The sequence below is a fragment of the Epinephelus lanceolatus genome, chromosome 8, assembly GCF_041903045.1.
Source record: "Epinephelus lanceolatus isolate andai-2023 chromosome 8, ASM4190304v1, whole genome shotgun sequence".
In the NCBI taxonomy this organism is placed as follows: Eukaryota; Metazoa; Chordata; class Actinopteri; order Perciformes; family Serranidae; genus Epinephelus; species Epinephelus lanceolatus.
The window spans coordinates 36,983,411-36,994,736 of NC_135741.1; the positions used below are offsets into that span (position 1 = coordinate 36,983,411).

The 11,326-nt window shown below is 42.8% G+C and overlaps 1 protein-coding gene across 2 annotated transcripts; it reads right to left on the reverse strand.

The window, feature by feature from the left end:
* Positions 1 to 789: 789 nt before the first annotated feature.
* znf341 (zinc finger protein 341) lies at positions 790 to 11,252 on the reverse strand. 2 transcript variants are annotated; one of them, XM_078170232.1, is made up of 16 exons: positions 11,166 to 11,252; positions 10,269 to 10,379; positions 8,967 to 9,157; positions 8,547 to 8,696; positions 7,961 to 8,284; positions 7,543 to 7,726; positions 6,886 to 6,976; positions 6,688 to 6,778; positions 4,697 to 4,880; positions 4,288 to 4,538; positions 3,903 to 4,111; positions 3,156 to 3,252; positions 2,762 to 2,894; positions 2,124 to 2,235; positions 1,868 to 1,938; positions 790 to 1,669 (listed from the first exon to the last, which is right to left on the reverse strand). In XM_078170232.1, the coding sequence occupies exons 1-16, from the start codon at positions 11,194 to 11,196 to the stop codon at positions 1,062 to 1,064; spliced, it is 2,838 nt and encodes a 945-aa protein (XP_078026358.1). In that variant the 5' UTR covers positions 11,197 to 11,252; the 3' UTR covers positions 790 to 1,061. The 2 variants fall into 2 exon arrangements, with proteins under 2 accessions (XP_078026358.1, XP_033483975.1); XM_033628084.2 differs by having other exon boundaries at positions 6,886 to 6,979.
* Positions 11,253 to 11,326: the final 74 nt, after the last annotated feature.

Genomic DNA, 11,326 nt, shown 5'->3' on the forward strand with positions numbered 1-11,326 from the left:
GTGTGTCTGTGCCTGGCTGAATGAAACAATCAGTGACTGGAAAATACATCCTGTATCTGTGTCTGTCCCTGCAAGTTTTTAATCTATGATTAACATTTATTTTGTGATGAATTACAGACATTAATGCATTGACTTAATCATTCCTTTGTTTTTTAAATGAGCAAAAATGACACCACACACACACACACACACACACACACACACGTCTTTAAGGAACTTATAGGATTCCATTTCACTGATATTGTAGGCTATTTGTATGACTTCATGTGACAAAAAATATTTTATAAAGATAATAGCCAAACCATGTACTTATTTCAGCATTCATTTATGTATTAATTTGTTTTCAGTCATACTGAACCACCACATACACCGTTAATTATAGGGCATAATGTGCTGCTTTACTTAATAAACTGTGTCCTCAGGTGAACTTTGTTTTAGTCAACCCATTTTCCACGAGACATATTTTGTGTGTGTTTGTCTATGGAACACCAAAGGGCTCTAAATGTCTATTTTGATGTTTGTATTGAGAACTCAAATTTGTTCATCTGAACAGGTAAAAATATAACGTCCTAGCGCGATAAATGTACATTAAAACAACAGTTTTAATCAGTGACTCTAAATTGCCCATAGGTGTGACTGGTTGTCTGTCTCTATGTGTCAGCCCTGTGATAGTCTGGCAACCTGTCCAGGGTGTACCCCGCCTCTCACCCAGTGTAAACTGGGATAGGCTCCAGCCCCCCCGCGACCCTCAAGAGGATAAGCTGTTATGAAAATGAATGATTGATGCCATTGAGTTTGACATTATGACATTTTAATTGAACCACGGTGGCTGAACTTGCACAAAATTTGTCCACAAAAACATGTAAATTCTCCACTGGTTATTTTGGCAATATAGATCTACCAGGAAACATACTGTACTTACTTTACAGTAACAGAAGTAAAAGCAGTGTGTATAATTTAAATAACGTTTTAATTTAAAACAAATAAATAATTTCCCTGACTTTTTTAAATAAAGAATAGCTTTGTTTGTTTGGTCCATGTCCAGGAAGTGATGCTTCAAACTACAAACATGGCTGCTGCAAACAGCTCTGGTCATTACTCTGAATCTGCTCCAGTGCCACGCCACCATGTTCCATCCCATCATCCTCCTCTTCTCTGTCCGCCTGCCCTTCAATGCTGGTGATAGTCATTGCAGCCTGACAACCCTCATCAGTCCTCCTCCCATCTCCTTCCTCCTCCTCGTCCTCCTCGTCCTCCTCCCCTTCCTCCTCCTCCTCTTCCTCCTCCTCCTCCTCCCCGTGCGTGTCCACCTGCTCTTGGCTGCCCTTTGAGCTGTCGTCCTTCTCTCCGTCGTCTCCCCCTGTCCCTGGACGTTTTTCTTTTCTCAAGAACCTCCTCCTCCTCCCGTCATCCTCTCCATCCTTCTCCTTTGCCATCGCCTCTCCCACGACCTCGTCTCCCTCTGCCTCCCCAGTCCCTCCTTCAGTTCCTGTCCCGTTCCCTGCTGCAGGACATTTGTGATCTCTGTAATAGCTCTGTCTGGTGAATCCCTTGTTGCAGGTAGAACATCTGAAGCGGTAGTTATCTGTGTGGGACTGCTGATGCTCGAGCATGTGGGCCCTGCGGCTGAACGCCTTCTGACAAAATAGACACTTGTAGGGTTTGATACCTGGAGGAAAGAGGGGTTCATAAGAATCAATTTAATAATGATGCTGTTGTCGTTTTTGATTCACATTAAGGGTTTACCAGTTTAACTTCATGTCTTAAATAAACATGTAATGTAACTACAAACTGAAGTTTTATTGATACAAACAATTCTGTCAAATCTTTGTTTAAATCAAAATGTTTATTGATAATATTCACTTACCAGAATGTGAGAGGATGTGGGCCTTGAGTTTGTCTGGTCTGTTGAATTCTTTGGTGCAGCCTACATGTGTCCTGATGAAAAGAACAGAATACATAGCATAACACTACTCAACTTGTGAGAAAAGTAAGAATTAATGAAGACTGACAGAAGTAAGAAAAGTCGAGGCTTGAATGATTAAAAGAATGGATCAAGTAGTGAAGCAGGAAAGAATGAGTTTACAAAAAGCTAACAGAGCGTTTCCATTGGAGAGCCTCACCTAAAGGGGCACTTGTATTTCTTGAAGGGTTCATGGATGAGCATGTGTCGCTTCACTTTGTCCTTCCTGTTGAACGTCGCCTCACAGAGGGAGCATTTGTATGGCTTTTCACCTAGAAAATGGAATCAGCATCACAATCACACCTTTAACTTAACTCATGACTTGTACATGTACAGATACTGTGATGTACAGGTGGGGGTGAACGTAACTCTAATTTAAATGTTAGAGTGACTTAAATGTTTGCTCTGGCAAAATTCTTGCAACTGTATAGTCTCCTTAAACATTCAAATGCTAACATCTAAGCCAGAGATACATCAACATAAACTTGTTTACTCCAGCACTGTTACAGTTTTATTGACCACTTCCTTGTTTTAACAATAGATTCTTCCTTCTGTTGCAGCAAACGTTCCTGGTGTCATGGAAATAAAAACAGAACTGGGTTGTTAGCCTGAGCAGTGACAGTGACACCGTGGCTAAACAGACACTAAAAATAGTGCTACCTAAAGAAACTCAGCAAGAGACGTGTTGATACTGAGCTATGGAACACAATACAGCATTGTCTGGCGGCTTGGCTAAAAGTCTCCATATAAAAGAATGTCAGAGGGAAAAGAAGACTGCTTCATTAGTTTCTTTCAGACCTGAGTGAATACGCGTGTGCAGTTTGAGGTAGTGCTCGGTCTTGAAGGCTTTCTTGCAGATCTGACACTTGAATCTCCCTCCAACGCCGTGAGTGGGGAGGTGGCGTCTGAAGTACCTTTCACATGGAAAAACCTGATGGCCAGCAAGAGAACAGATCAGACACTGCACCAAGGTCTTAAAATGTGACATGAAAAACAGAAGAACACCTCAAACTTGAACTAGTGAACTGCGGATTTCAAGGCAAAGTTATTAAGCATGAGAGACGAATGACTACTTAAACGTTTAGAGTCCAAATGTCACTACAACATTAGCTAACCATGCTAGCTCTTAACACAAGGACAGCTTCACAAATTCCAAAGGCATATGATGTGTTCACATCAGTGTGTGGAGCACCTTTTGACAGTGTGGGCAGGGAAAGTTGTGCGAGGCGGTCTGTAGATGTTGTTCCAGTGCCTCCTGGGTGGAATATCTGCTTTGACACTTTACACATCTGAAAAGGCAAGAAAACAAGTGGGGTTTTCGTTAGAGATAAGAATGATGTATCAATCAATTACTTCCAACAACAGAAACAAACCAGTCAAGACAAGCAAGAACATTAACTGAGTTGAGGACCAACTGCAGCCTGGAGGAAAGAAGGTTTGACAGAAGGTCAAAGATGCTGTGAAAATTAAACTATTCAAATTTTTCAAGGGCGACACAGTGGTACAGTGGTGAGACAGTGGTGAGACAGTGGAGTTGGAGTTTTCTCCAAGTCAGCGTGGGTTTTCTCCGGGTACTCCGGCTTCCTCCCACAGTCCAAAGATATGCAGGTTAGGTTAACTGGTGCAGATAAGAACACATGTGGTGCCTTAGTGAGTATTCCTGGCAGCAGGACAGTGCACATGGGACTGACAAGACACTGCCATTCTTTTAATTCTCCAGAAGTCATACTTTATGTAAGTGTACATCCACTTTTCTTCTCTTCCTGAGAAGCTCCATCTATGAGGGAGACTTCCTCTCACCTGCCCCAACTCCTTGTTCCTATATTTTGTGTCAAAACACTGAGGCCATTTCAGCTGACTTTGGAACGCCAGTGCTCTTCCTATTGTTCCACTATAATTAATATGTAACCAAAACACAAGGATGAGTGACTGAGCGGACCTGTATATGGTGGTTTCCTTGCGTGTGTTCTGTTGTGGGCAGAAGCAGTGGGAGTACTGGTGGACTCCCAGTTCAAACAGTGAGGGGAACACCTTGCTGCAGAGGTGGCAGCGGTAGGTCAGCTGCTCTTGGTGCGTCCTGATGTGCTCCAGGAACTGATCCAACTTCTGGAAGGTCTGGGAGCAGGACTTCAACACACATTTGTAAACCTGGAGGGAGGTGAGCACAGTTATTAGGTAGCCACAGCTTTCTATTACGAATATGAATTAATTAAAAAGTCTGCTTGTCTCATGCAATAGTTTACTGGTGGGAGACTATGAGCTCTTCTGTCAGATAATCCATTCTCACAAGACAAAAACTAAGCAAACATGGACTCTGAACTCACCTGCTCCCCTTTGTGCTGAGTCAGATGAGACTTGAGCTGGAAGTAGGTCTTAAACTTGCTGGCACAGAACTGGCACTGGTAGGAGCTGTCGATTACAACTATCTGTTTGGTCTGAGCTTGGCACTGTTGGTCCTGGTTGGACTGCACCTGCATCTGTACCTGAGGATGCCCGTTCTGTGTGGCTTCACCGTGGCTGCCCTCCTGGTCAGCCCGAGCCTCAGTTGCACTCTCCTCCAACTCCCCTGGAGCTTCTGTAATCAAGCATTGTGTTCACTGTAAGAGCTAGAGCTGTAAATCTGGTGCTGGATCAGTAGCTGTTATTACTTTTACAATTAGGGTCAGCATTTGTGTGGGACAAAAGTATAAGCAACCTACAACTCACTAAATACAGAAAATAGACAGATATTACCTGTTTGAACTACCTCTTCTTCAGTTTGTGTTTGACAGTTCTGCTGCTGTGACCCCTCCTCCTCTGGTTCACCTTGCTGCTGCTGCTGCTCCCCACCCCCTTCCTCCTCATTGGAGGACACTGGTACCACCTTGACTGTGATTGGTAACCTGGACACTGTGCTGGCCACACCCATAGGCCACACCTTTGAGAAAATGTAAAAATCGAAGGAAGTGCTTTAAGATACATTTCACCAGCGTGATTGATTAACAATCTTACCTTAACCCTTTCCCCAAACAGTGACTGTCGAATCACAGCTTAGCAACTATAAGTAGGCACTGCAGGTCTGTCAACTTTTGGATTTCTCCACAAGTACATAGAGTTGACAGAGAGTCAGAGCATGGTTTCTCCTTTTCAGCATTTCAAAACCAAAAATACAAGAGCAAAGGTGTAAGGAATGGATCAGTCTTGGAACCTATCTGCTATTTGTCTGATGATGATAAGACTCTACTTCACTTGGGGTCCCAACATTGAGCCCTGAGGAACACCAGCCCAGGCCAATATTTCAGGCTAATCTGGTGTAGCCAGCAGATATCAGAGCCAAGACTCAATCATCCATGTGGTCATTTTGGCTTATCTCTACAAGCACATATCTGCATATGAATGATCAACTTTTAAAAAAGCTAAACTAAATCTAACTAATCATGAGACAGTGGTCGATGGATTCCAAAATTGCATTTTGGCCATCTGTTTCACCTCTCCGCACAGACTGTTTACCTGCTGTTAGAATGTGTTTGGTCAATACTACTGGGACTGCAAACGGAAACCAGGGCACTTCTGATACAAAAATCTTGGCCCATTGCCTAAATATGTATGCAGAATCTGTTTATAGAGATTGGGAATGGATTAAACCGTGTGTCTGTGTGCTCTAACGGAAGTTAAAAACTTAAGTGTGTTTGGCTCACTAGCTTACTACCTACAGAAGTAACCCAGCATTACTTTCAAAACAAAGGAGCATATGTTGATCTGTGGGGTTACAGGTTATGCTGAGAGAAAAAAATCCATTCTCAATAGCATTTCCACTCCGTGGTATTCTCCCACTGTGAGGGACTGGATGTCACTAAATCAGAGGTTAGACTCATATCACTGCTCTGTCCTGTGATTTGGAATTTACACTCTGGCAATCTTATCCAAAGTGTTGCGTTCACCAAACACACTGGTTAATCCTCATCCTGAGTACCTTTCTCTTAAAAAGTTAAAGTAAAATAAACTGTAGATTCAAAGCATCCAAACAGGGTTTTGTCTAATCTTATGTTTCCTTATCATATTAATACTTATAGCACTAAGTAGGCCCACACTACAATACAAGAATAGTGTTTTTTCTTTCTTTCCATGTGTTCTACATGGATGCTAAATTATGCTAGATGCTAACCCGGGACATGCAGCTTTAGCCTCAGTTTATATAGCATGATATCAACTGTATCAAGTGCATACCAACGACACTTTCATATGGTTCAGTTAAATGATTCCGCTTGAAACATTTGGCAGGTCAGTGGCAGACTATGTTTTACATAAACTCATGGAGCTAACATCATCTCATTTGATGAACTAGCTACAGCAGATGAAATCTGCTGGTGACAGTCATCATTTCAATTGGCAAAATAAAGGGTCACCAGCTAGGAATGAGGAGCCTGCTTCTGTGCACCTCTGTCTGAAATCAATTACTCATTGTTTCTATGAATTCTGCAAGGTTAATCTTTCACTATCACTGTAAACTGCATATGTGCCTGAGCAAAAATGAAAAGAGTGACAGATGTAGCAACGGTAGTTAAGGGGGTCAGGTCTTAACAAACAGCCAATTCTGAATTTTTGGGCTAGCATTGCCTAAAATCTGTTTTTATTTGTTTGTAAGAATTTATGACATCAACCAAACTGTGATGACTTGTGAGGATGGTTTTGTGTGGAGAATACACAGTTTTGAAAAAAAATTATTATCACAAACTGTTTCGAACCTTGTGCGTCTGCATGTGTTTCTTCACGTTGGACTTTTGGGCAAAAGCTCGGCCGCAGACGATGCACTGAAACGGTTTCTCTCCAGTGTGACTGTAGAAAGAAAATAGTTGAAAGTCATTTCTAGAAGGGCACTGAGTCCATTTCTTCTGAGTCTATTTTTAGATGAACACAGTCTGCCATAGTAGCCAGTATCTCACCTTCTAATGTGCTGCTGAAGATCAAAGTTTTTGGAGAAGATTTTGTCACAGAAATTACACTTCAGCTTCGGAACTTTTCCTTTCAGCTGCTCTGCTAAGGAGGGAAATTCAGTGAATGAATTTTTATCCTACAACCATCATCATACATTTCAAACTATGGCTATTATGTTATGCTGCGCAGTTTCCTTTTTTTCTTGTAGTATTTTAAACCATATAAAATATAGCAAACTAATTGAGATATGGCTTTCTTTTTCAAGAGAACAAAGAACAAAAACAATTACATGAACACAATCAGCAATACTGTAACAAAACAGGAGTAACACAGCGACACAATAAACAGGTAATTTATAAGAAACAGTTGCAGGAATCATTAACAACATCAGACAATAAAGCTTTAAAATCTCCAAGGCCAATGAAGACTCAGGTTTGGGGCAGTTTGCAGTTAAATACATTAAGGAGGTGCACAGTATCTGAAACCACCTCTGTCAACATTAGTGCCAACATACTGGATTTCTAAGGTGATGCAGGCACTGAAACGTTTCCTGTAGTTACTAAAACAGTCACATATAAAGTTTTTGTGAAACAGAATCTCACCTGTGGATTATTATTTTAAAAAGGTCAGACTTGTGATGGTCTTTGTTCATGTCCCTCACATACCTGTGGCTCCATCTGAGCTTTTCTTGCTACTCCTCGACCTTTTGGGAATGATGACCTTTTCGAAGTCGCCCAGCTCCGTCAGGTTGGTGGTAATGCTGCAGGTCTTTGTTTTGGTGCCCTGCTTCCCAGGGCTGTAGACAGGAGGGGTGGTGAATGACTGGCTCTCCACACACTGACTGGGCACCTGAGGGAGACAAACGAGCTCGGTGCTTTGTCTCAGACTGCTTTTCAGTGTCAGTCTTCTGTGTGTACGACCAAACTCCTTATCTGATCATGTAATTTAGTATTTCTGAGCTCATTTTACTTGGAGTTTTCTTAAATTTGGTCCTTTAAATACTGCGGCTACAAAATCTTTACATTTTTTTCTCATGCAACATTAGAAAGTCTGGAGTTAAATGGTTCAGATGGTAACCCTCACTTGTACAGGATGGAAAGGCTGCAGACCCAACGTGTGGATCTCTGCACCACCACCCCCGGCCATATGGGGCAGTGTGCTGTACACCTGGACCACTGAGTTGCTGTGGCTCGCTGGGACCTGTGAGGTGAGCGGCTGCTGGGCGGGCTGTCCAGCTGGCAGGGGGTGGGCCGGTGTCTGGCTGGAGGGCAGGGGGTGGGAGGACTGCTGCTGTTGCTGTTGCTGCTGCTGCTGCTGCTGCTGCTGGTGATGATGATGGTGATGATGGTGGTGGTGGTGATGGTGCTGCAGGTATGAAACACCAGCTGTGTGCATGCTCAAGTTACTCTGCAACACAGTGAAGGAAGCAGATTTGATAACAGTGCGTTAAAAAATGTTTTATGGACACTGGACGCTCAGAATGACTCATAATTGTCATTTTCATCAGTCCCAAATTTGCTCTGAATCATCTCACACTTGGTGACTTAACTGACTTTAAAAAGAGAGCATGATAAACAGCGCCTGGCAAAGATATGACACTTTATAGGGCTAGGACTTATACAAGTGACGGAAGGCAAAGCATCTAGTGTGTAACGTTGTACTGTCTTACCTGTATAGGCGTCTGCATGGTGGCCATAGGCTGGTCGATGGAGGTGAAGGCTGAGATAGCCGACATCAGAACATCGTCACTGACCAGCACGTTGCCTTGGACCAGAGTGTGTGTCAGAGGGGAGGGAGGGACTGTGATGTAGGTGGATACCTGATGTGTAAGTGGGGAATAATACACAAACATATGAGTAATATAAGAGAGTAAGCATGCATGAGTGTGTAAAAATGTATCATTCTTACCTACTTTGCTAAAGACTGTCATCACAACTGGACACATCTGTCATAGTCTCAGAGGAAATTGAGGTTTTTGTTTCTATAGTCCTGCTCTCAATGCTGTTCTCTTTTACAAAAATTCAATAACAATATTTCTGATCAAACACCTTATCAATCACCCACATAAAAACACCCTCACTAGCTTTACCTGTCTGTTGGCAGGAGTTTGCGGTCCAGAGCTGATTGAGGGAACCGGTGTGTAGGCATTGGTGGAGGCCAAGGACACTGTGGACAGGGAGGGGACGTTGGACTGGCACTGCTCCCTCTTGTGTGTCATGAAGGCTGGCAGAGAATTGAACTGTTTCTTACACTTCCCACACAGGAACACATCTTCGTCGTCTGTAGGAAAGACAGAGGTTTGAGGCACCGTGAGTGCTGTATACTGCAGTCATAACCTCCAAGAAAAACCAGGTCATTATCATGGGCAGAAAAAAAGCCTGCGTGACGGCATCATCAAAGACGGGCAGCGCAGAAACAACACAGCAGGTCCAGAGAGTATACAAGGGCACAGTCACAGGCTACTGGCAACACTGCTCACACAGCTTCATGTTTCAAAATCATCAGTCATGAGAAATTATGTAGTTTTTCATAACCAGGGTTCAACACAACTTCACTTCACCAGATACTTCACTGCACTGAAACTTCCCAGCAGCGAGCCCACATGGCAACTGGCCCATCATGCTGTCAGACTGGGCCTGACTGGACCTCATGGGTACAGGCCCTGACGCCAGGTACTCGCCTGTCACCTCCCCTCACAGGCCTGGCTCCTGTAGGGGTCCTTGATCTCCATACCCTCTTATCCTACCACTCATCTGTGACCAGTTTATGTTGTGACACCCTATCAGGACCCGATACCCCCCTTCAACAGTTCCCAGGGTCACACAGAGACACAAACCCTCCCACTATAATGAGGTGGCAAGTATGACGACATTGTCATAATATTCTGAAGCAAAACAGCTATGCATTTTTATATGTGACACAAGCACAAGTTGCAGTGCCATAACATCAGGAAGATAGACTATAAGTAAATGCTGCTGGTGCACAAGTACTAAGGGGGAGATCTTTTAGTCACAATTTAATAACAACCAAAACTACTGCCACATGTGACGAGCAGAAAAAAAAATAAAAATCCAAATGTAAGTACATAGAACACAAACCTTTTGGGGAAAAAGAGCAAAGGTGTTATCTCACACACAATATGCCACACATTTAGTGAGTGGGGCCATTGTTTAAGTCAACATTATATTTTTTAATTGAGTCAATACTGCTTTAAAGACAGTATTCCTTTACAAGCCCATTTCAAATAAGGGTCACTTCATACTCCTGTCTTTCTGTTTTGTGGTTTTACTTGGCTCCATAAAGCAAAGATACTGTTCTGACAGTTGTATTTGTATCCCTCTGTTTGTTGGGTTATCACTCAGCTGTCATTTACTATATTTGCTGCACATACCCATAGACTGGATCGTGGACGTCCCAGAGACGTTCTGGCTGTTTGGGTCGGGAACTCCACCTTGGCCATCCAGCAGAGACTGGACCGCTAACACTGTCTGGTTGTCCATGCCTGAAGAGGGAGAGGAAGAGGAGGGTGGAGAAACATGTAATAAGTCACATGCTGCAGAGCTGCATTCAGAAAATCTGAACGTAGTATTAAGTCATTGAGGGGTCTAGGTGATAAGCTAGGCCCTGGAGATGGAAGGAACCTGTGTCTTGTTAAAATACATTTCAATAGGGAGGATCTTTGCCATCACAGTCTGTTAAACCTTCAGATGTAAAATGAAAAATGAGTCATGATTTAAGGATCAGGATTAGCAGCTTTATAAAATGTTTTCTCCTGCAAATTCAATCCTTTTCTTATAATATATTTAGGGAAGAATGTACACAAATGTAATAATAATAATAATAATAATACTCTAAGAGATCAAAAAAACACAAAACATGGGGTTGCTGTGAATTCACTTCTAACACAGACGCAATATCAGTCCTTATGTTACTGTAGCTGTGTGTTGTGTTCAGGGCCTGGCTGCTGCAGAAATGTCAAAATCTGTGCAGCAAGATTGGGAGACATCATTTCATGACCTGACTGCAGTATGATGAGACCGAGAGCTCACGACTGTAAGAGTCGTGAGCTCTCCATAACGTCTGAACAATAATCAGTCTGTTTGTTTGTTTGGTCACTCTTCCTTCTTTGGGATGTTTTGATTGTTATAACGCAAATTGACGCATTCACATCTATTTACAGTGAGTTTTACGTACACCGATATGATCCTGGTATATTGACGATGTTTAAAATACATAATTACGTGTTGTTGCAGCTGCAGTTAGGTGGTTATTGACAAATTATGCCTACCTTCAAGCACTTCAAATATTGCTTGCGCCATCTTGTAGCTCCTCTGCTGCGCGATAGGTGCTCGACTAGCAGGGTCTGCCTGTTGAGGCGCACTCCTATCGACTTATAGGAGAGTACATTGAAAACACTGAAACTAGAGTTTGGACCCAACACTTTGGACA

Coding starts and splice junctions, on each gene's coding strand:
- znf341 (XM_033628084.2), bottom strand. CDS start 11,196: ATGGCGCAAGCAATATTTGAAGTGCTTGAAG. Junction 6,980..7,542: donor AAGCTCAGATGGAGCCACAG/GTATGTGAGGGA, acceptor TTCCCTCCTTAG/CAGAGCAGCTGAAAGGAAAA. Junction 6,779..6,885: donor CTTCAGCAGCACATTAGAAG/GTGAGATACTGG, acceptor TTCTTTCTACAG/TCACACTGGAGAGAAACCGT.